The sequence below is a fragment of the Netta rufina genome (genome assembly GCF_964035555.1).
Source record: "Netta rufina genome assembly, chromosome: 15".
Classification (NCBI taxonomy): Eukaryota; Metazoa; Chordata; class Aves; order Anseriformes; family Anatidae; genus Netta; species Netta rufina.
The window spans coordinates 5,075,245-5,099,929 of record NC_140138.1 but is presented as its reverse complement, the minus strand read 5'-3'; the positions used below and the strand labels follow the sequence as shown (position 1 = coordinate 5,099,929).

Genomic DNA, 24,685 nt, shown 5'->3' with positions numbered 1-24,685 from the left:
AAAGATGAGGCAAGCTGGGAGTGTAAAGTACGGCAGTGCGATCAGTGAGGCCATGAGATGACAAGATGCTGTAATTTTTCTCAGACCATTCCTTCTCCTTACCAAAGCAAAGGAAAAGTCTCACTTTTGGGAACAAATTGTGGTGGTGTTTCTGTGGCAGGTTGAGACCAAGAATGTTGACACACCAAGGCAGCAGCAATCTGGGCGTGAGCTCTGCTCCTTTTAGGCTTGGCCTCCTCATCTGTAAAAAGATCCCTCGGCAAAGGTTAGGAAATGCAATCCCCTTCCATACAGACCCTGCCTCTGGTGGGCTGAGTCACTGGGAGCAGCCTACAAAGGCTCTCCAAGAGATCCCCACAACGTTCAGCTGAAATCATCCCAGTCCTGAGACTCCCTCTCCCAAGGCCAGCGAAGACAGAAGGAAGCCAACAGAAGCAGTCCCACCGAATCTGTAACTCGAGTGCCTGATAGCTCCTTCCGACAAGTTTTTTGAAGAGTGCTGGGGGTGGACTGTGGAACCAGCATCTAATGACCCCCAAAGGATAAAATATTCTGTTATCTTACTGAGGGGAGGAAAAGAATCAATCATACCTTATTTTTGCTTTGAATTAGAAACAAGCAAACCTTACCATTTCAAGCAAGACAAGAATTCAAACTATAAAAGAAGGGAAGATTTCTGAAGAGCGATAAGCACCTGACCTGCAGTTTCTTAACAAAAGCAAGGAGAAATTCTGCAATAAGATCATACGGAGCAGTGACAGATCTTTCTGCTGAAGCTATTTTACTCCAAGCACAAAGCTGCTTTATCTGCTTTGCTTAAAAGTGTTTTGCTGTTGGCTGTGTTGCTTTCATATTTAGAACTGAAGGAAAGTTTGTGAGCCACGCTGCTTTAGAAAACTTTGACATTAAATTGCCACAGTGCTTTAATTACTGGCAGCAGTTCTTTTCTGTGGTTACTGAAAACTCTAAAGGAGTGACCATCTGCTGCGTTTGGCACGTCCGTCTGTTTCCCTTTGAGTGCATCCACAGGCACTAGCCCCTGCGTGTCCCACCGCCACGATGGAAGAAGTCTGGGTTGTGTACCTGTGCCTGATCTTGCTTATCGTGGTGCTTCTGCTGATGAGGCATAACCCGCATTTGGAGGAGGCCAAGAAGGAGAGGGAAAGCAAAAGCCCTCCACCATCCTCTTCCTTTTTACCCAGTAATGTTGGCAAACAACTGGAGCACACCCAGGAAGAGCTGGAGCACTATCTGGAGAGGCTAACCCACGTCTTGTTTGACTCAGAAGCCAGGAAAAGGGATGGCCACCATGACCAGAAATCCCACCACCATCAGCACAGAAGCGCTGATGCTAGGTCTGAACCTAAGGAGCACTCAGGAAAGGAGGCAGTGCACTCGCAGTATCTGTCGAGCCATACAAGGGTTCAGGTATGAGGCCCATAAAAACCTCCAGACCCAGCCAGACTCAGAGCTCCTGGCTGAGGTAGCAAGGTCTGCTGAAATGCGTAGCGCATGAATTTGGATGGGGAAGAGGTGGGGGGGAAGCCTCGCTGGTTTGAAGTACAATAATTCATATTTTTGCACTGTGTATTTCAACACGAAGCAGCACTGGGATATAGCTGCATGTGGCGCAGCTTGTAAGGACGTTGCATGTGTCAGATGTTAATTAGCAGCTATGCACGTGTGTGTACCTATACGTAGATTACATTCCCTCCTGTGTTAACAGAAACAGCTTTCATTCCTTATTTTAAGAAATTATTAGGCAAATTTCCAGCTGTTTATCATCCCCTTTTCCCACATACAGTGGTGTTTTGCCACTTTGCTCACTAAGGATGTGGCCCAGCAGCGCACTGGAGCTCTGCAGACACCTGTCCTAGCCCGTGGGGAACACATGCTATTGAGCCACTGGAAATCCATGGGTAATTTTTCCGCTTTGCGTGAAGATCGTGCACATTGTACTCTGAAAACATGAACGTTGCTATTGGCAACCTGCAAATTTCTGTTCCTTGGCCAAGACACTTGTTTTAGGGAATGGAACAAGATGCATGCCTTTATATTTTTATCTTTATCCTCATTGCAATACATCAGATTGTGCCCTTGAGATGACAGAGTTTCATGGCAGCTATGCAAGGCTGTGTTACTTTATGCTAGCAGCTGTTTGTATTCTTCACCCTTGAGACACATACCTTGCAGTGCCCACACCCCCCTCTGCCAGGGAGCATGTTCTGGGGCTGGGTGGGAATTGCAGGATGAAGACTTCACCTTAGAGGGGAGAGTCAGCCCTTGATGTGGGTAACTGCACCCTGCCAAAGAACCAAGAGACAGGTTTCTTTTCTTAGGTGTTGCTATAAACAGCCTTTTTGGTGAGCCAGGCAGCTCCCTGAGAGAGTCCTTTACGACTTCGTAGTCTTCAAGCACAGTCTGAGCTATTTGGAGGAATCAGTAGGTCCCGCTGGAGGGAGAGGGGCAAATATACAAACTGTGAGACTTGCGCAAAATACATGGGCGGAGGAACTAATTCAAATGGTTATTTACTTACGGGCACATTTCATTTACTGAAGTGCTATTAGTTTTAAATCTATTGCAGATCAGAAAATAGCAATTTTTTTTTCATATAAAAATGCATCATGTTGCAAAATAACATTAGTGGTTTGTTTTTTTTTCCTACTATGATTAAAGATGATTGTGGAATACAAATCACAGAGCGAGGTCACTATTTTTGTACAGGTTAAATAGTGCTGTTTAGCTTCAGTGAACATCCCTTTTTCTTTCACTGGAAAAAGGGCGTGTAATTGTTCCACAGACTTGATGCAGCAGAGGATCCTCCTCTGGACAGTCAAAAGCTTTAATATAAACACTGCTGTTACACGAAAAGAACATGGAGTGTGCAGAAGCAAAGTAACAAATTACTTTGTGTTATTCCCCATACTGTGTTTTGGAAGCAATAAGAAAGAAGTCCCAACCTGAACGAACACTTACCAGTAAGTTGTCCAGAATGAAAGGCCCGTTTCTGTTCCTGCTGAGGTAAAACGGAAAGCTTCTCAACTTTGCTTGGAACAGCGCTGGTGCCAAGACTGCTGGGGTTTCTGTGTACTGGTCATGCCAAGTATGAATGTCAGGACAGGTTCAGGAGCTGTGTCTGAGTAAGCACGTTTACACGAGTGCACGGCCTGATGAGGTGCAATCAGCTCATAGTGGGATCTGTGTGCATGGGAATGTGTGTGTGTATGTACGAAGGCTTTTGGGGCCCTCTCACAGGTCAAAGTTGATGTTTTTGCTCAGGAAGGGGATTCAGCATTCTCTTCTTTCTTAGCATTTTGTGTCTCTTTCAAAGTGAGTGTAGCTTGTTGGAAGGTGCCAAGTTACGATCTCTGGAAAAGGAACTCCTCGGTGTTGTCTAGCAGAGGCAGGATGGCTTGCAGCAAAAGCTGCTTCCAAAATATCAGTCTCAAGCAGTCACATCCAGGATTTCTGCTTGCTTTACCTGCCCAGTTCTGAGAAGCCTGCAGGTCTGCTGGTGCTGCAGTGTGGAGGGACTGATATCACACCCTGCTGTGATGGAGGCAGAGAAAATACAACCTAGCTGGAGCAGGAGACCCCGGACAGCAGCACTCAGGAGCAAATCTGGAAATTCAGAATAATGTGACCAGTACTGGCAAGAGGCCTTGCAAATTTCTGAGGTGTATCAGACTTACTAAATGCACTCTGGATCAAGTCACAGACAGTCAGCTATCACTTTCGATTATCTCATCTTCTGCTGGAGACAGCTGTTCTGTCTTACAAATAGGTGTTGAAAAGGAGCTAGTGTTTTTTTTGTGTGTGTGATTTGCTTTTTTTCATTTGTTTGGGGTTTTTGTCTTTCATTGCACTCATCTAAGCACTCTCCTAGCCAGCTAGAATCCATGTTTTCTTATTATTTTCTATTTGTTTTTACTTATGAATATCTTAAATTATATTAAAAAAAAAAAAAAAAAAAAAAAACATTTTCAGATTTCCCTTCACTTCCCACTGATTCCCTGTTCTCATGGGAACTGAGCACTTTGCTCATTACAGCCAGAACAGAAGCAAGTGAATGTACTCAGAAGTGACAGTAAGAAGTGCAGGAGGATAAGACGGGTAAAGGCGGTAGGTGAAACAGAGCAATAAGCAGAATATTTAGGAAAAGATGTACTCAGAGGGTTTATTGCTTCATTAAACGAAATCAGAGTGGGGTTATTCTCAGGTTGTTTTCAGAAGCAATGAAAAATTAGTGGTGACAGATGGCAAAGAGGCGTGGGCTTCCTACATACTGGAAAAATAGATTGCCAGCCAATCTATGGTGCCATGGGTGGTGGAGCACATGTTCATGTTAGGACAAGGCAGGAGCTGGAAATCTTTTAGCATTGCCATAGATTTAGAAAACCCACAGTGCCATCTTTGAGCCACACAGTGGTGAAGGTTTTTATTTATAGAGCTGAAATCCTCTCAAGGCCTGCAATTGTGCTGCTTTCTAGATGCATCCGTGTCATTTTTTTTCAGCATAAAGGTTTGTAGGAAGAGAGGATAGCTGTCATTAGACTTCTGGAGCTTATGTGCCTGAAAGTTTCTCTGCTGTTCCTTTTTTATTATTTTATTATTTTTCCCCAGCTGCATCATCTAGTCTAAGAAAAGGTAATCCACCTCCCAGATCTGTGTCTCAGGGTGCCCCTGGTATGCATAGTCCCTTGCGGCACCACGGGAATAGATGAGGTTGGGAGGGATGTCCAGCAGCCAGCCTGGTCAGCTAGACCTCATTGCCCAGGATTGCATCCAGGCAGAGTTTTAATAATTCTGTCTAGATAAATCCTCTACGTACATATGTATGTCCTCTTAACACTGTAACATTTGAACATTTATATACAAAAAAAAAAAAATTCTTTTGAAGTCTCTGCTTCTATCCATGTTCTCCTTCATCTCTGTATTGCGTCTCGCTCTCTCTCCATCTCATAATTCTCTAGCATACACTGTAACTACCGCCAAGTCCCTTAGGCAGATATCAGGATGTGTATCTGAAAACAGAAGTTTCTCACTGTGCTTCAGCCCTGACTTTGAGTCGGGTACATTCCAAATAGCACATGAGACATGGTAAACTTCTCAGTTTCTCTTTAACATAGGAATGCAGCTCTGCCCTGCTTTTCCTTGCTGATAAGGAAGCCAAGATGTCCCAGCAAGATGATGAGAGGTTCAGTAACTTTCAAGCTTATCATCTGTAGGCTTTTATTTATTTACAGGTACAAAATTTCCTTCTCCTTGAATCACTTTCCCTATCCTGGCAGCTGGTGACATTTAAGTAACAGCTATATTTGTAGTCTAGCAGATTAGGATTTTTTAACTTGCAAGATTTAACTTCCAGTTGGCTGAAAAATCAATTGTGGCATAGCTTCCATGTCATCCACAAGCTCTGCAAGAATCTAGCGTGTTCCAGCAGTTTGTAATGTGAGCCAGCAATCAGCGGTGTAGATGTGCATGGATCTGCCCCATATATTACAAGAGCAGGACTGATGGAGACTGAAAAGGAGAAGAAATTTGTTTAATCATTTGTGCTTTTTTAGCTGGTAGGAGGTTTTGTGGACTTGATGGCTGGGAGGTGACAGAAAAATATTCAGAGAATAAGTCAATATCGTCATCCTGCATTCATCCCCATTTTTAGGCTTGTTGAATGATTTCTAGTGTCAGTAGTAGATGTAAAATTCATGTTGAAGGTAAATGGAGGGGTATAAATTGACAAATTAGCAGGATTATTAGAATGGCAGAGGGTGGAAATGTACATTCTTCTGTGGAATTTTGCTCTTGAAAGACTGTCCAGGCTTAAAGTTTCCAGGAGCTCTGCCCCAGATTTTGAGGACTTTGTGCAAGTATGTTTCAACATTTGGGTTATTTGTAAGCTGACTATATTGCGTAGGTTATACATTCGGTATCGCCATCACGCCTTGTGATGAGGCATCTTTAACAGTGTGGCACTTACTCATTCAGCTGGGTGAGCCAAGATGACTAAAGAGGCTATGATCAACTCGAGAAGATATTTGGTTCTTTGGGGAAAGGAGGAGGGAGAGTTGATGTTATTCGAGGGAAAACCAATGAATGTTGGCACAGTCTTGCCAACTGTTGGTATTTCCTTTCCTGGCTATTCAAATAAGGCACTGTTGGTGAGAACGGGCAGACTGTGGAGATACTGCCGGAGTTTCATTCTCAGCCATGAAATGTCACTACCTGTTTCACTACCTAAATTTCACCATTACTACCTGTTTACTCTTTCACCGCTATGGTTAGGAAGGTCACACCTTAAGCACCTTGGTCATATCTGCTGCATCAAATCTGGGTATCATTTCAATACCTCTGTCCTTTGTTTCTAGTTGTTGTTCTTTGTAGTGAGTTTTACAGACCTCCAAAAGGCACAGGGAAGGTAACTGGTGGCAGCAGCAGAAGAAAATGACCATAAACAGGCAAGCAAGCTCTTACTTGATAAAATCAGTATGGTTTCATCCTCACAGTTAGCCATGACTATCAGTGCTCCCGTGCTGGTTCTCAGATCAGCACGTCAGTTTGTCCTCCAAGTTTGCTTGGAGTGTCGGTGTCCCAGCCCTTGACAGATAGGAGTCTCTTTAACTGCAAGGAAATTTTGATCGCAGTGTTCTCTCTGTACTCCACTCAAAGTGTTACCATATCTGGAACAGTACCCGTGCCAGCCTCTTAAGGTGAGCAGAAGTGACCTCAGGGGTATTCACACTATCTAACCTCAGACATTTAACTTAGGTGCCCTGAGAGAGAGAGGTGTGATTTGGAGCACTGAAGTTAGGAGCAAAAATAAAATGCCTAACGTAGCCTGGATTAAGGGTGTGATTAACCATGTTCCAACTCCCTTGCCCCTAGTCTGCACCACTCTGAAAATTCATGACATAGCCAATGAAAAATAAGATTTGTGAGTGCAGACTTGCAGCTTTGGAGTAACAAAGTGCCATGGTGCCATGCCTGTGAGCACTTTTAAGAGGCTGGGCCTAAATCGTTAACTTGTCTAACTTAAGACATACATGGCAGGAGAAATCCTGAGCTCAAACTTAGGTGCCTACAAGTTAGATGTCTGAAGTCTGAGCTAATTAACTATTGCTTCCTCTGTAGACAAGGAGAGAAACGGGCATTCTCAGGGGTGACTTATTTTGTGGCTTAGCGTTTCGGCTCAGATGGACTGCCCTAGCTGGGCAGTGAGTCCTAGCCCTCTTTATGGCACAGCACAGTGTGGGTTAGATATACTCGAGCTGGTGGGGGAAACAGGCAGTGCAGCTCTGCTGGGATGGTACTCTGCTCACACCGATTAGCTCAGCATTCTCCCTAGCAATTATTTTAAATCGCTAGATTTTAGACTGCTTCACGGTTTGCAGGTCACCATTCTAGAAGGTTTTTTGCCCATTTCCTGGGCTTTGCAGGTTCTTATGAGAGGGGCAAAAATGGCCAACAAATCTGCATAATTGATACAACCGACAGGTAACAAACAAACAAACAAACAAACAAGCAAACAAATAAATAAACCAAAAAACAGGAATCTTCCCACTAAGTTCAGGGTTTTCAGGACATACTTTTATTCTGGAAAGAATACATCCCATTTAATCCCTGATTAAAAAAAAAAAATTAACAAAAAGATTAACAAATTAGCAAAATTATACTTTAGCCTTAAAACAAAATGCCTAATTTTTGGACAGGGTAGTTCTTGTGATTATTCTGTGGCTTAAAGACAGTAGAGAAGTGGACCTTTAAAGGTTTTATGATGCGTTTCTGTTGTACAGTAAAAATAGTGCAAAGAGAAATCTCCCGATGGAAAGAGTAATAATAGTCCTTTTCAGTGATTCTGGAAGGAAACACTGGGATTTTGTTATTTCTTTTTTGTTTGTTAACACCCATTTACATTATCATAAGCTGCTGAACTGTTGCAGCTTTATGAATTTCTCCTTTTCAGCTGAGCTATCTACAGTGGCAATCGAGAGTTTTAGCTGAAATTACACCAATGTGAACTTTCTTAGGATCTATTTGCTTTAGGTTGTTCAAGGAAATTCTTAGTTCTGAATAAATCTTTCTCAACATCAATAATAGCTAAAACACACCTGATAGACAGAAGGTTGTCTCCAAGTGAATGCTTCAAGTATCAGCTTGTTGGTAGTGATTGAACACTGGCATCTGATTTTCCAGTGGCTTCTGTGGCATCTTCTGTTTTTCAGTCCAGTTGTTAGCAAACATATTCTTATTTCATTTTGGTCCCTAACAGAGCCCTGGCACAAGCTGTGGAGTGACCTGTCACTGTCCATGCCATGTCTTTTTTGTATACTCACATAAGATTTTACTCTCTAACACTGTTGATTTTTGTGCTTTTAAACAAGCACCAAATTCAATTTAAATTCAGAAAACATGGATCTAAATTTCAAATGTGTCTGGGAGAAAGGCAGATAAAGAGAATATGGCAAAGGCTGTAAAGCTTGAAGGATGCAGAGAAGGTGAGCTGAGAATGGCAGTGACTGCAAGAATGAGGGATAGCCAGCAAAACTAACAAGCATCAGATTTAAAGCAAAGAGCCACACTCACAAAGCACATAGTTTAATTGTGAATTTCTGGCAAAGAATGACATGGAAATAAAATGTATTTATTGTTTTTAAAGAACTAAGTACATTCATAGAAGTTGGGGCCATGACAAGCTCTTAAATATTTCCATCCCTAGTTGCAAGAAGCCAGAATCATGAAAAGATGTCCTGCGTGTCTTTATATATATACATGTGTATACATATATATATATACATATATATATATATAAAATCCTGTTATCTTGTGTATGTAATGTCTTGGATTTGGACTGAAAAAGACTTTTCAATATCCACTTTCCCTCAGAAATTGGAATAATTGGTAAGTAAACTACTTCGTAGGTAGAATGGAGGCAGGGCATGGCAGGTGTATCGAACATTTAGCCTTTGCAGTCCTGCCCAAAAGGATGAGCTTCCTCAGTGCTAGAAAACATGTAAGGTGAACCTGCAGATACACCAAGAGAGGCATTTGTTCCAGTCTGCCTCACTTCTGATAAACCAGGTTTCAAGATCTCCTGGTCATCAGAAGAGAATTCAGAATGGCTGCTAGCTATCCAAACCTCAGTAATGAGCAATGGTATGAGCATTTGTAGTGACAGATTTACAGTTGATCGTATATCAGTCTTCAGCTCTGGGACAGCTGAAGGGCTTTGTGAGAAATGCTGCTGCATTACAGAGGGCTCTGAAAGACTACACAGGCCTACAGCAAGATGTGGAGCCAAGCTAGGCTGAACCCTCTGAGGAATCGCTATAAGCCTAAAAGTAATGTCCTAGACAGGTTAATGAGTTTCTTCTTCCAGTGGGTCAAAGATACAACTTGCTTGAGACGGATCAGTGGGACTAACTTTTCTGGATTTGGGAGCTAATGGTAAGGTAATAATAATTAATACTGGACTATTTTCAGATTCCTGGTCTTTGGTGAGTAGAAAGACTCAGGGCTCAATGGTCAGGGCTTAGCAGTTCTGGGTTCTGTTCTCCACTTATCTGCTTCAGCTTGGGTAAATCTCATTGTAGGCATTATTTGGCAGAGCACTTTGAGGCAGCCCTCAAGACCAGGTTGGCAAAGAGAATAGCACATTCTTCAGATGAACTCTGAGGAGCCACCTGGGGACACTGCCAAGCATAAGGCCCACAGGTTGCTCAAGGGCCACCTGCAAAGCCTTTAAATGTGTTGGAGGTAGGTTGGAGAGTACACTGTGCTCCTGGGAAACACAACTGCAGCCTGCCTTCTGACAACAAAGCCAATTCGCCCATCCTTAAGAAAGCTGTAAGGAAAGAGCAGTATGTGGCTGCAAGAGGAGAAAAAATAATGGCTTGCCTAAGTCTTTTAACTCTACAGCCATCGTATGAGGAAGGTGAATGACAAGGAAAAATAAAAGCTTGTGTGCAGGTGCGGAGAGGAGAGGTGCCAATTAATACTCTGAGGCAGTAGAGGCAGTCTAAGGTGACTGAGACAGAAAGAAAATGATGACAGGTCTTTCTAAGAAAAAACAGAGTATGCCTATGGCACATCGAGTTTGACAAAGGTGATACAGATATCCAAGAGATGAGGCCTTGGCGGAGACACCAAGATAATGCATTGATATAAATGAAGTAGGTGGAAATCAAAAAATATTTTTGATTTTGTTCAGAGCTGACAGGAACCAATTCAAAAGTAGAGAAGGTGATTTTCTACTAGTCCAGTTCTAGCAGGAACTGAAAGAAAAGACTTGATGGCAGTGTGAGTACAGAGAGGACTAGAGGACTGTGAGGAATAGAGTAGGTCAGTAAACTAGAAAAGCAGATGAGTATGAAATGTAACCAGGCGTGTGACTGAGGAGGATTTGAAGTATTTTGGGTTAGAAAGCTAGATAGGACCAAAGTTTATGGAACAGGGTCTGTGTATTTGTGGACTGTCAGTAATGGTTTCATTAGGGATGGAAGAGAGGAGTCAGGATAAATTTGAGGAGTTGTGGGACAGCAGGGTTGAATGGAGAAGGTCAAGAGTAGCTAAGTGAACTTCCCCAGGCTGAACAAAGAGTGTTGAAGGCCATCTCAGTAGTGGATGACTGGACAGAGGGTTGCTAAATCCAGAAGACCTGCAGGGCGGGGAGAGCAGGGCAAGTCCAGAGTGGCAACAGGGGAACTGTGAGAAGTGACCAGGAAGAAACTCATTGAGGGGAATTGCCCAAAAGTGGTGAAACACTCCGTAGGTTTTATTAAAATTCCTCAACAGAGCTGCAGAAGCTATCCTTTTAGTCCACAGCAAGTCTGAAGATCTGTGTGCTAGTTTAAATCACTCTCAAACTGTTCTAAGCCATTTTGCTTTGAAACCAGCATAGGCCTTGGCTCAGCTGACTGGCAGTGCACTAAGGTGCAGTCATTTGGTCTCTTGTAGGAATTGTGAGGAAGGATGGAGCAAAATCACCACAGCGCTTTGGCTATGTCCAGTGGCACATCTGTGGGTGATTTCTTCAGTTTCTTGGCTGGCCTGAAGCTGTTTCCGTGTCTGCTCCTCATCAGACACCTTTTGGATTTAGAAAGCACTTCTGTGAGAGCTGGGATAGCTGTAACGACATGACATCTACATGTAGTTTGTTAAACCCTACAGGGTGTGAAGGAAGTGTTAATCCTGTGTGTAACTGTTTGGCAGCAGGTGTTGCTGTAGTTCTCCTATAAACTGTACCCAGGGGAGCTGGCAGTTTTGAGTTCAATGCCACCAGCACATCAGACCCTTTGGTCTGCTCCTCCTGGCTGCTTTTGCATGAGTCCTGCCCTCACACAGCGGCCTCTCCTGCTGAGTGGTGCCCCTGTTTTTTCTGTGCAGCTGTGTCAGTGGGCAGCACTTGGTTGCATTAGTGGAGCCAGCTGGAAAACACACATCTCTTGAAAGCTGTCATCTCTGGTTTGAACCCGTCTTTGTCCCAGTGTCCCCTCCACATGCTGCCATGGCCTGCGCTCTCCAAATGGCCTCAGCGCAGCAGCCAGTGGCCTTGGGCTCCTGCTCCCCAAAGCAGGTTTCTGCGGAATATGGCCTGCCTGGCCAGCACAGCATCGAGTTACAGTCAGGCCCCCGCAGGAATGCAGGACCCTGCCAGTGTGACCTGTTCAGATATCCCAACCAACAGCAGGAGTCATTGACAGTCTTTAAACCAGAGGGGTCAAGTTAATGTCACGGCGCACCTTTGCCAACAGGAAGGCTTCTGAAAGTGCAGTCTGGGGGAGATGGGAGGTATGTTTTTCCCGTCTGTTCTGTATTTTTCCATTCCTTTGTTTGGTTGTTCCATCCCACAGCTCAGCACTAACCTGCTGAGAAAACATCAGGTTTTGTATGCTGGAGGGCAGTAGGGAAGTTCAGGTGAGTCAACCTTTTCATTGGTTGCTCAGATGGTCTTTTGGGGTTGTTGGTAGCCCTGGGCTGCTAAAGGATGGGTAACAAAATACAGAGAGACCTCTGGAGGGCAGACAGTGCTCAACAAAGAGCCCAAATAGCAGTAAATCCATCTTTCAGGGAGGTCTGCACGTTGAACAAGTTTTCTCGGCTCAGGTCCTGATCAGCTGCCTGGGCTTGCCATTTGAGTAAGGAACATGAGCCAGCTCCCATGCAAGGAAATTTAGTAAGCCACAGCTGTGCCTGGAGACAAAAGAAGTGGATTACTAGGAGCTGAGCTCAGAGGTTTATTTCACAGGCATATGAAGAGTGACCCTGAAGGGTGCCTGCTTGCAGGAAAGCCCTGTCTATGAGCTGACTCGAAATGCAAACCTGCTGGTAACAGCACACAGGCTGCTGGACTTGCAGCTGATCCAGCATAATCCGAGGGCTAGGGAAACAATCTAACACATCCTTAATATTAAATACTAGTGTGAGAGCTCACAAGTCACTTGTATCCCTGGTTTCTGGTTCATAGCTCCAGCGTGGGGTTTGTTGATAAGCTGCAGGACTGTCCGCACCAGTCGGTGCTACTTGCAGTGAGCAAAGCAAGGGGAATTGGCTGGCTTCAGCCAGCAGACCTGCAAACTGACTCCCAGCCTCTTGTATATCTGACACAGCTCTCTTCCTTTAATCACGTTCATTTACAGGCTTATGGTAAGGCAGGATGAGTACAGAACATGCAAGGTATGGTAAAGAGCCCAGAAGGTATTTGGAGATTGCTTTAACTATGATTACTGCGCTGCTTTCATCTTCTGTGTACCCAAGCACTGAGTCTTTCTGAGCTGGATCCTGTGATGAGCAGGGGATGGCAGCAGGCACTGCAAACAGTGTAATGAGAGAGGAGTCACAGTGAGAAGCTATCGACAGCAGGGGGCACAAAAAATAGCAGCAGATATAGTTGTGCACAGGATCAAAACAGATATATTACATTTGAATTAAATCAAAATAGAACTTTGTTCTTTTCTCCTTATGACTGTAAAAAATGGGTTCTTTATTTGATGCTTCTTTTATTTATTTTTTCTCTCTCTAAATATTTTTCTTAGTACTTAAAAATCAGATGCCACTTCATGATTTCAGTAGAATTATTTCCTTTGTTATTCCAAACATCAAAGGATCAAATAATCCAGCACCTGAGGATCAAAGTAGTCAGTATTTCCACTGAGTATTTCCATTTCTGTGACCTCTTAAAGAAACCCATAATGTCATTTCACCCCGTTCTATCCCAATTCACTTTTTTCTATATGTGCTATGTTTTCTGAATTTAATAGCTTAGAGGACACTATCCAATGCATTGGGGTATTTGCATGCACCATTCAGCTGGAAATGGGGAAGCCGTGTTAACACTGCAGGCATTGGTTAGCAAAGGGAAGGGATTCTCATTTCGCCTCAGCAGCAAGGATATGTTTTTTCAGTGCAGGAGGGTGAAATCCAGCTCCTGAAGACCTCCACTTATCTGCCGGCAGCTCTGATGGGTGCAGCTGCAGGGAAGCATCATCTGACAGGGCTGCAGTGCAAATGGCTGTGTATCGTTAGGGTTTAAATCCTTTATATACAGACGTCTCTAATGTTTAGTTACTCTAAATGTATCAGTCATCATGTCTTCAAGAATGTTTGCAGGTTTGGGAGCAGCTTTATTCTTTGTTGTTTCTCTGTGTGCACGTCAGTCACATTAGTGGTGTCTTTTAGAAGGATGGACAGTGGCTGTTTTTGCTCTTTTTCCCAAACTCTGGAGCAAGCAATACCAATCTGCAGTTATCTGAATGTTGCTTTTTTTTAAGAAAAAAAAAAAAAAAAAAAAAAAAAAAAAAAAAAAAAAAAAGAGAGAGAGAATGACTTAGCTCTTGGGGTGGTTGTGTAGCAGCATAAGTGAAGGACTTGCAGTGGATGGGATGGCGAGCACTTTGCCAGGTGGAGTGGCCAAAGGCAGCAGATTCTGCTGTTGAGAGCATGAGGGTTCTGGTTGTGTCTTCATGCTATTTGTGGTGTTAATCATAGTGATGACCAGGAAAGCCCCAGTGCTTAGTAACCTTCTTTCAGAGAAAAGGGACAAGTCAAGGGGGCACCCACCTGAGGTTGTTACTCTTTCTTGTTTGTTTTGTTTTGTTTCTGAACAGGAGAAAACCACTCCTCCTGGAAGCACTGAGAATATTGTGGAAGAGATTGGTGAGTTGGGCCAGACTCTCAGATTATGGCCAGAGAAATCTTTCTCCCATGCAGTTATTTGCTTTTGCCACTTCAGCCAGGAGTGATGGCGAAAACACTCGTGGCTTTGCCATCTCATGCATGAATATCTGCACTCCCAACTATTCAGAGTTCTTCCTAGTTAGCACCCAGAGCCCAGCTCTGAGTGCTGTGCATTGCCTGCTAGGCAAGTGGGCATTTTCCTGCAGCTAGTTTTTGAAGGAAAGCAAACCTACAGGGAAATCAAAGGGCTGTCCCGGGGCATTGGTTTCATGAGGGGTTTGCAGACCAAAAGACTGTTTTCCTGAACACTGCGGTTATGCCTATAGGGTCCTAAAAATGGGATCTGTGAGTAAAAGCTGCTCGCTGTCCCACTGGCCTAGCAGATAGTCTGCAAGGAAGCGTGGCAGTGCAGCTGGCATGCTCTGGAGAGCATGGTCCTAGCCCTGACCCACCACAGCCAAGGACTCCTCAGAAAGCAGATGGCAGTGAGGGTCTGGGTATTTTTCAGTCTTGCCTTCCTTTTCCTCCCATTAGTCTCCTCCAGCCATCCACCCACCCATCAGCGGCTGCAGCCACACCACCGGCACCCACCCAGTAGCACCCCAATGCCCAGCTCTGCCTGCCCAAGGAGACCTGGCTCTGAAGCTCTTCCCTAAGCTTTTTCCTCTCAGCCTGATTTGCAAACATGTTATTGATTTCAAACCCAAATTTTATCTTCTCCCCTTACAAACTGACCCTTCCTTCATGTGAAGGCAATGAGACCAGAATTTGAGTCTTCAGTGGGCAGTTGGTCAGATGGAGGTGGGTTTTGCCAGGATGAGAGCTGAGGGGGGCTCGTGCTTATCCCAGCCCTTCTGCAATCATTGGTTTCAAAACAGCCCTCAACAAAACATAGTTGAGACCTGCTTTGGTGGCAGCTTTTGGAAGCTTTGGTTTGTTGCTTATATCCACAATTGCAGCAAGTATTTTTGAACAAAATGAAGTAATTAAACCCATGTTTTGTTTTACAAGAAATCTTCTGTTGCCAAAAGACAAACGTTTATTAGTAACAAGATAATCTTAGTGCAGATTCTGGTCTTACATGGAAAATATTTAAACTTTTCCACCTCCAAATCTACTTTTTTCTCCCTTACTTTCCCCCAGGTGTGGTTGTTCCCTCTTAGCATTTTGTGGGAAAACAGAAGTGACTCCCACGGGCCCCCTGCACTTGGCATCACATCTATGGGGGTGTGCTCTAGATAGACACGGTCACTTGTGATTAAGAGCATTGCCGGTGCAAGTGTTTAAATACTTCTGTAAGGTTAAATACTTAGTCCTATTGCAAACATCCTTGCAAGTGTCTGCCTTGGTTTGCAGCACCTATAGAGGATCTTTGAATCCCAAGGATCCACTCACCAAAAGCTTACTGAAAAACAGCTCTCTGATCTGCTAGGCCATATGATGAATGATTTGACCAGCTCCACAGCAATTTAGTATTGTGTGTGCTGAAGGGAAGGAAGCCCTCATAATTTTAATTTCCTCTGTTTTATCACACGCAGATAAATCCACTTCACCCACTTCCTTCCTCATTATGTAAACACTACAGATTTGTGTTTGGAAACCACACTTTCTTTATACACATACTTATGCTAAAGGCACACACACATACACATTTAACATAAGAAGCATGTATACCACTTCACAGTGGTGAAATGTGTGTGAACACAAGCACAGGCACAGATTTTCAGTTCACCAACTGGCAAGGAAGGGCCTGAAAAAGCAACGAGCTGATGGCAGCTCTCCAAAGAAGGAGTCATTTCTGGCCATTTTGGTTTGTGCTCTTCTGTGCTGTCTGAACCCATGTGAGAAATACAGCAGGTGAAGTGCTTCTTAGGAAAGCAGGAAGGATGGCTTCAGGTTCTGAAAGAGGGCATGCTGCGCTCATGAGCGTATGCAGCATGGAGGAGAAGGTAGGCCACTAGCTAGGCCATGAAGCCATTCGGAGACCACTGCTGCTATGAACACAAAAGGGCAGCGATTGTGTTGGAAACCAGTGACTCCCTTGTGCTGGCTGTGTGGGGCCAGGTGCAGTCCTGATTTCAGAAGCCCCTCCTCGTTCTTGGAGAGTGCATTAGCACTTGTCTCCTGCACTATGCAGTGGTTGTGAACTTCATGAGGACGATGTGCTGGGTTTCCAAACATACTACTCAAAAAGAGGCACCAAACTGGGAAAAAAAAAAAAAAAGAAAGAAAGAAAGGAAAAAAAAAAAAAAGTATAATCAAGCTTGAGATGATAAAGGCATTTTCAACCAAGGATAGAGGGCTCCAGCATAGCTTTCACAACTTTTATATATGAGATTCAGCACTCGGGGTGCCATTCCTAACCTCTCACAGTGCCTAATCCCCACCAGCAGCTATTGCCAGACAATCCCCTGGCCCCCAGGGCCTGCTGAAAACTGGAAGCAGCTTATCAACAGAGGTCTATCTTTCTTTGTCCTGCTTCCAGAGCAAGCGGTTCAGGAGACGGTAGACACAGATCTCTATATGAGCAGAAGACAGCGCCCGACTGCTTCCAGGAGATACCGTGAGGGTCACCGGTAAAGACAGTTCTCCATGAGCACCCTTGTTTTGGCTGTAGTTGTCCTTGTCACCTCCTTCCTTTCTTTCCTTGCTCTTCTGGACTCTCTTTCTGCTAAGCTCAGCCGTGTCCTTTATGGGTTTTGGGATGAGAGGACAACTGTTGGTGGCTCTGTGGGGGAGGTTTGTGGTGGTCCCAGGGCAGAGGGTGCTGCTGCAGGAGGCAAGAGCAGCTGCAGGAGTGGGCTAGGAAAGGGTGAAGTTGTGGAGATGGGGAACGTGGTGGGACACAAAACAGTCCTGAGATGCTTCTCCTCGTTTAATGTGGGGCAGGAACTCTGGCCATGTGGGAGGAGAAGAGGTGAGGAGGAGGTAGTATCTTTTTCTTCCTTGGCATGGGCCAGTGAAGGGAGTTTTCCATGGGTGGCCCAAACCAGCTGACATGTCAGCAAAGGCCCCATGTGGCCTCCATCATTCACTGTGTGTGTGTCTGGGGAGCGGGACAGGACCTTGTCTTGGGAACCTCAATGGGAATGGAGGGGTCTTTCCCAGGGCGTTGTCTCTGGGTGGAAGCTGGGCCCTTGATGGAGCCCAGAATCAGCATCCTGGTGGGCTGCAACGGCCCTGCCAAGTGAGTCCCTGGGGACGACACCGGATAGACTGCAACTGTAATGGTGGTCGTGCTTTTTCTGAGCTATCTGTGCAAAGACAGTGGGAGTTGTGCTTCTGAGACAAAGAGGAAAGGGCTCTACTGTTGCAGAGCCCCTGTGCTGCAGGCTCATCTCTAAAAACCACCCATGCTGATAGGCTAGAGCTGAACAGCTGTGTTACAGTGGGCTCAGTCCAAAGTTTACCATCACCTAATTGACAGGAAAGGAAGAAATTACAGCTGTGGAAACTCCATGTTGGCTCTTACAGCCAGGCAACTGTCTGTCTAGTTTCCCAGCCACTTCAGGAAAAAGGAGAGCAAAGGGATATAGGGTTTCTGAGAAACAAACAAACAAACAAACAAAAACAGTGTGACTATCTGTGACTATCTTTTTATGTTGTATAGCCACTAAAAAGCACCTGCTTGGGATTTTTTCTTCTCTGTTTCAGTGGTCAATGCTTATGCACTCAGAGAACATTTCTATAACCTGCAGCTTGGGGGAGCTTGGTTTCATGCTGCAACACACCGCAGTAGTGCTCTCTGTCTGCTGTAACGCACGGTGTATAGGTGAATGTATGTGCGTATATACATGTAGATAACATGTGTATGTATTCAACTAGAGCATTCTCTGCTCACTTCCACCTGCTTTAGCATGCATTAATTTGTATGGGTTTCACAAACTAAATGCAGCTGAAAGTAGTTTACACATGCACATTTATTGTTAGGTATTCCCACAGAGGGATATTTGTGAAGCATTACCTGTATACCATATATGATGTCATATACAGTATGTGTTGTGTGCACAGTATGTGTATGTAGTGACACAGCTTAACCTTGCTTTGTCTCTGTGAGGTAAGTCATGCCAGATCCTGTCATGGCAATTTAGAGCTGACACGGAGTCCCTAAGCATCAGGTTATCTTGACAGCTGAAGTAACCTTCTTCAGGCACGCGAAGTATCTGCTGGTTTATAATTACAGCCCTTTCCTCAGCAGCTGCACCAGTGCTATGTCAGTTCAGAGGAAAGTGGGAAGAGGGTGGTAGGTGTGGGACCCCGGTCAGCAGTGTCAGCCATGACCTGCCACGTTGTGGTGGGGGCAGCTCGGTGTGACCTGCTCCCCAGAGCTCTGCTGCAGGCAAAGCTGTGTCCTGGGCACAGTGCTGAGCCTCAACATGGAGCAAGGGTCTGGCCGCAGGGGCTCCATTGTGGAAACCCTCAGTCAGTGCCCAGGAGTGGGCAGGCATTCAGGCAGCTTCCCCTTCTTGCCTTGAACACGCAGCAGAAGGGGCAGTAGATTCCCAGAGCCCATCTTCTAGGAGCTAATGAGCAGGGAAGGAGACATCCCTTTCTGCCAGGGTTGCCTGTAGTTGAAAGCAAGAACTACTCATGCTTCCCAGAGTCAAGGGTTAAGAGTGTGTTCTGACCTCACTTTGAAGTAGGACCAAACTTTCAAGCACTCCCTGGACAAACAGTCTCAGCTTTTCATAGCTGAAATGCTTTTCAAGAATGGGCACCGGGCCCCTGCATGCTGGAAGGGCCTTTGACAATCTGATCTACTGTGGCTGCTGGTTTGCTCATCTGTACTCTGTCACAGCTTAGCCCTGGTCTTAATTCATCCCAGTGTAAAGTCCAGCATGGGACATTGAATTAATTTGGGTTTTACACCAGTGCAATGAAGATGAGAGTTCAGGCTGGAGCTGTCAGTGTACAGAGTTCTGCAGCTGGATTGGCAAAGAGCTGCCAGGTTGAGCTGATTCTCCTCTCTCCCCTTCCCTTCCTCCATACTGCAGCATCGATGGGAGCTTCACCCCAATCCAGCCTGAGCATCCCCAGGCTTCACTGGTGCCCTGAGCAGTGATGCTGAGCAAGTGGCTGCTGCAGGCAGCCTCCCGCTTTGCTCTCCCCAGGGTTCTTGCTCTGAGCTGTGTCCTCAGGCCATGAGCAACATCAGCAGTGCTTACCTGCAAGCACTGGGCTGTGGACCACCACTCTACCCTAATAAAAGTGTCCTCCCCTGCAAAGGTGATGCCACTGTTTTATTTCTTCTCTTGTTCAAGATGCATTTGTATTTGCCTCACTGACTGCCTGCGTGTTTTTGTTGTGTTCTTTCCTTGCAGGCCTGAAACAACCATCCAGCCTGAGACCGACAGTACTTAGAGCAGTTGCTGGTAAGTGTCCTCACTCACTGCCTGTTTTATATAGCTCCATCAGCTAAAGGGGCCAGTGACACCCATCTGCTGCGATCATTTGGTGTGGCTGTGCTGCCAAGCCCCACTGAGAGAGGCCATCTCCCCTGCCTACTGCCTCTGCTGCCTTTTTTCCACACTGCCCAACTCCAAGGGGTCCCCTGAGGCACACTGCAGGCCACAAGGGCTGGTCTGATATCCTGACCTCAGGCTGTGCTTCCTGTTACACCAGAAGTAAGGCTTGGGGTCCCATCGCTTTCTCCTGGCCTGCATGTTACTGCCTCCATGCCTGGACTTCACAGAGCCCTTTGAACCCGCTGCTCGAGTGCTTGAAATGGCTGCAGTTACATTCACCTGGTGCACAGCAAACTCCCACCCAGGGCCCAGCAAGGGGCTAAGAGATGGTGAAAGCTCCTGTGTTTGTCAAGGCGAACAGAAATCCAGAAATGTTCTTTGTCTCTATCCACATTATTGCCATCTGCCTTGAAGTGAAACTAGCCCTGTGTTGGATGCTTGCTCCTGGAGGGCAATTTATGTGCACACCAGTACTGTCCAGTACCAGTGCAGTTGCCCCTGGGATCTCCCTGGCCTCCTGCTGCCACTCCGCAAGGGTCAGGTTTTCTGTAAGACCCAAGTTACATCTGTCAGACTTCCTAGTAATTTCAGATGCCTTGTGGCTTCCCCAGCAGAACCAGACTCCTGTGTTTAGGTATCTAAATTGTGCCCTGGCTTCATCACATTTCCCACCTAGACTTGCAACTGACGTGTGCCTTTTCTGCATGTGCTCTGGGTCTAGTACAAAAAAGGACTGCCCTTCCTCCACCATTGTAGGGATCCTGGCAGTCTGCTGCTTGTGGACAAAACTGGGAAAAAGGGAAGGGAGAGGAGAAAGCAGAGTCCACTGTCTGGAGAAGAAGGTCCTTCTCTGGTGCAGTGAGCACCAGCATAGCTGGGTTTGCCTTCCTACCAGGCTATGGCCTGACAGCACTTACTCCTGCTCCTCCTCCTCCTCCTCCCAGTCTCTGTGCACTTTCCACTTCTGCACTTTGTTTCTTTGGGTACCACCTTCAGCCCAGCCTCATTATCTTTCCTTCTGTTCCTCAACAGCTCCAGCTTCCATGGCGTGTGGTGGCAGCTTGCAGAACTTAGTGGCATCGCAGCCCTCCTGGAGGAGACCTGGAGTGAACCAAGGGGTTTGGTGGGGTGGGATGGGATTAGGGAATCTTTATAGGAGTACCTGGGTGAGGGGAGGAGGAACACTTAGCATTGCAGTTCTGCTGTGGGTAGAGCAAAAAGCTTTCCCTGTGCCGAGGTCAGGTCAGGTACATTTGTTGTTTCTTGAGAATAAACACCCCATCTTGTTTGTGTAGCTGCAGTCTTAACTTAATCTGAAATTTGATGGTTGGAGACTGCTGCTCCACAGCAAGCCCTTCCCTGCTGCTCTCAGCAGCCACACTTTTCCACACAGCTGGTGGGCCTTGTAAGCACCACTTGACACTGAGAGAAAAAGCCAATGCCTAAAAACAGAAGGCAGAATCTCAAGAAACACCAGATGACTTGGCCTGGCCAGTTTTCGAGCACACCACTGCAGTAAGTGCCTGCTTCAGGCACTTGGCAGAATGCAAAGCTATCCCCCAACCTGAGAACTGCTGGCACTGACAGCTGGCAGCTGCCTGGCGTGACCCTTCTGGCTGAGCAGATATGGGGTTTGCACTGGTGACACCAGGGGCTGGCAGTGCTTCCTACCATCGGGGTGTCCAGACCAAAGCTGTTGCTTGCTACTTTGGTTCAGTATCTGTAAACTGAAAGAGAAGGCAGAGAGTGTTGGGGCTGAGCACTGAAGCACTTCTTTGGAGCATTTTCCCTTTCAAAGCCCCCTCCTGCTTGGCAGCGCTGGGAAGTCAGAGGAGCTGGATGTGACCGGTGACACTGGGAGGCAGTGGCAGAAGCTCAGTGTGGAAAAAGGCTAAATAGATCTGGTGGGAATGTTCTGGGTGCTGAGCCATCGTGTGTAACCTGCTATACCCCATCCACTGGCTTTTTCAGTCCTTTTTTTTGGCAACGGAAAGACTGCCCCCAAATATCATACTACTGGGCTGGCAGACAGGCACACAAAGGAACTTATTTGCTAACTGCTCCTTAGCCATCACTGTGACATGTACCAGTGAGAACACGTGGGAAACACGGTGCTGATGAATTTGGTCTGCCAAGAAAAAGAAAACAAACAAAGAACAACAACAAAAACCTCTCTGCAGATCTCTCCGTTTGTAAATTTGTAGTGTTCCAGCCAGCAATGAGGGAAGGAAGAAAGCTGAAGAAGATAAATAGTGAGGGTTTCCTCAGGATTTCATCTGGAGTGGATGCAGGCGAGCAGCGCGCAGGTGCTGAAAACAGCCTCCAAGCAGACAATAGCTGTCAGGGTCAGCCTGCCTCTGGTGCTGTCCCTCCAGGCAGGGACACACCTGTTTGGTGCTGTCCCTCCCCTGGTGGCACACACAGCCCGCAGGGGATGGCTGCAGCTCCTGGAGCTCTGCCCCAGCTCCCCTGCAGTCTTCCCAGGCCTTGACGTCTGATTCTGGGGCTGGGGAGCACCCTGTGGCTGGGCACTACAAAATTCTGCATGAGGATTTGGCATTGCCCCCCCGTGGGTGTGCACCCCCCTCACCCAAGCAGTAAATGTCTGACACCTCTCAGCCTGCAAGGGACGGGCCAGTTGCTCCACAAGTGCTTTGCTGGAAGTGGTGAGGTCTCTGGATTCAGGAGGGCAGTGCATGTTAGACTTGCTTGCAGCAGTAGCCTTAGAGACAGCACGCGCTAGGCGAGAGGTATCGCAGTGGCCGGCAGCGTAGAGTAGCAATGGAAAGGAAAGGTCCTGTTACCTGCGGGGGGGAGCTCAGGCTGTGGCAGCAGAGCAGGCGGCCGGGCAGTGCTGCTCCCTGCACAGGCTCAGAGCACAGCAGCTCCTCCACCTGCTCCACAGAAGGTGGTGGGTGTCCTGCGGAGACGTGGCCAGGCTCAGCTCCCCGTGGGCTGGGGCGCAGCCCAGGACCTCGCACCTCCCACGTTTGCGCAGGCGCAGCTGGAGCCTGGTGCACAGCGCAGCGGCAGCAGCCTGGGGGATCGGGTACGGCTGCGCTGTGCCGAGCTGGCATTGCTTTGGGGTGGCCTGGAGGTCTCCCAGGGCAGCCTCCAGCAACATGTGCGTGTCTGCATGCGGCAGTCAGCTCATTCCTCGTGCAGACCGTGAGTGAGCAGAACAAAACCAATAAACACTGAGCTCCTAGTGCCTCCTGCCTGCTTTAATCAGGAACCCGAGCCTCATTGCCCATCTCTTCGCTTCAGCTCCCCATGCCCTCTCACTGCTCCACGTGCCTGGTGGCATCTCGACCACTTCCACCTGGCCAGCACAACAGGGCCCCCATGGCCACAACAACAGGGCACATGGGCACAACATGGGCACAACATGGGTACAACAACAATGGCCACAACTGACCGCCCAGACACAGCAGCCACAGCTGACCACCTGGATGTGATGCCCATGGCCACAGGGAGCCCCTGCACCCCTGGGTGCTGTGGAGCAGTGGTGAGCACCCACCACCACGCACCCCATCACTACCACCACAGCCACCATCCTGGGTCTGGCTACATGCCATCCTTGGCACCCTGCAGCAAGGCCCGTCTGCCAAGGTACAGACCAGCCATGCTCCAAACCCTTCCTGAAGCAGCTTCCTCTGCTGGGGCTGTTTTCGACACTAGAAAAATGTGGCCTTGTATGTCATCTGAACTGTCCGTGCCTTTCCTGCCTTTAATAGTTCCAACCAATAGAGCTTATTCAGAATACGGGTAGGAAATTTGTTCTGACATCACAGCACGTTCTCCTAACGAGGTGGGTAAAAGTTCTGCCTGGCTGCAGACACAGCCCGTGGAGCTCTGCCTCAGCAAAGCTGTGCTGTGCTGGACGCTGTGCTCCATGTACACTGGAGAGCAGAGACATGGCCGTGCCCAGCCAGCAGATACGGACACCCCTGAAAGCAGTGAGAGCCCGAGCTTTCCTCCTCGTGCTATGGCCCAGGGCCAGCCAGAACTGCTGGCCCTCATCCTGGCAGAGTGGACACAAAGAGATTTGCTGGGACACAAGCAAGAGGCGCGGCCCAGGCCCTGCCCCTCGCCTGGGGCCCCATGGCTCCCAGCTCCCCCGAGCAGCCAGCAGAAGACCAGTTCAGTCCCCAGACCACCCTAGTTCTGCTTCCCCGCAGCTGGGGGCTGTGGGGGGTGGGGGCTGGCTGGGAGGAAGGCACTTTCTGAGTGCTCAGACTGGACAAAGCGAGCCCTACGCAGAGGCAGGGGGCACTTGGTGTGGGCTGGGACCCACTGGAGGCGAGGCCAGGATCCCGACATCTCAGGATTGTGACATCTCTGTCCAGAAAGAGATGAGTCAGGGCCCCTCGGGTGAGGGTGTTCCCGCTCCCAAACAACTCTCCACCATCCTTTGTGGTTCAGTGATTGCATAAACACAATGTCTCCAAACTCTGATAGTTAAAGTGAACAAAGCATGCTGGGGAGAACACAGGCTTACAGTACAAAAGTGGAGATGTTGGGCAGGTCAGGGACAGCTCTCCCAGCAGAGAGCTCAGCTTGGCTCCCCATCCGTGTGTGACATGCCCCAGCCACTGGTCAGATGTGCAAGACATGCCAACCACTCTCAGATCTGAGCAGGGCCCACAAAGCAGGAGCTCCGTGCACAGCCATGCGATGTGGGACCCTGCTGCTGCAGCCTGGTCCCCACCCGGGCAGGGGGCAGCCACACAGCCTGCACCAGCAGTGATGGGAAGAGGCTGGGCCTTGGGGCACAGCACCACGCCGCAGACCTCACCAAGTGCACATCATGCCAGCGAGGCTCTGTCTCAGATCGAGCACAGTGCTCAGCCCCAAGCCCCAGTAATTAGCACCATGTGCTCTAAAGTTTATTCAGCACTCAGATGGGAACCGCTCCAGCACCACTTTGGGGACGCTGCCAGTGCGGCAGAATTGGAGGACGCTCGCTCTGTGGCTCGTCTGCTGGTGTGGGCACAGTGCTGGGGCTGCCCTGCGCCCCAAGGAGCCCTGAGGGCAGCACCCTT

The 24,685-nt window shown here is 47.3% G+C and overlaps 1 protein-coding gene across 1 annotated transcript; it reads left to right on the top strand.

The window, feature by feature from the left end:
- The first annotated feature begins 309 nt into the window (after positions 1-309).
- LOC311214885 (uncharacterized protein) lies at positions 310-22,848 on the top strand. The gene is made up of 5 exons (XM_084295746.1): positions 310-1,428; positions 14,106-14,154; positions 16,661-16,751; positions 19,497-19,547; positions 20,673-22,848. The coding sequence occupies exons 1-4, from the start codon at positions 1,060-1,062 to the stop codon at positions 19,534-19,536; spliced, it is 549 nt and encodes a 182-aa protein (XP_084151872.1). The 5' UTR covers positions 310-1,059; the 3' UTR covers positions 19,537-19,547; positions 20,673-22,848.
- Positions 22,849-24,685: the final 1,837 nt, after the last annotated feature.

Excerpts from the sequence above, each read along its gene's own strand:
- LOC311214885 (XM_084295746.1), top strand. The coding sequence starts at position 1,060 with ATGGAAGAAGTCTGGGTTGTGTACCTGTGCCTGATCTTGCTTATCGTG. Across the intron at positions 1,429-14,105 it reads CGAGCCATACAAGGGTTCAG|GAGAAAACCACTCCTCCTGG; the intron begins GTATGAGGCCCA and ends GTTTCTGAACAG. Across the intron at positions 16,752-19,496 it reads AGATACCGTGAGGGTCACCG|GCCTGAAACAACCATCCAGC; the intron begins GTAAAGACAGTT and ends CTTTCCTTGCAG.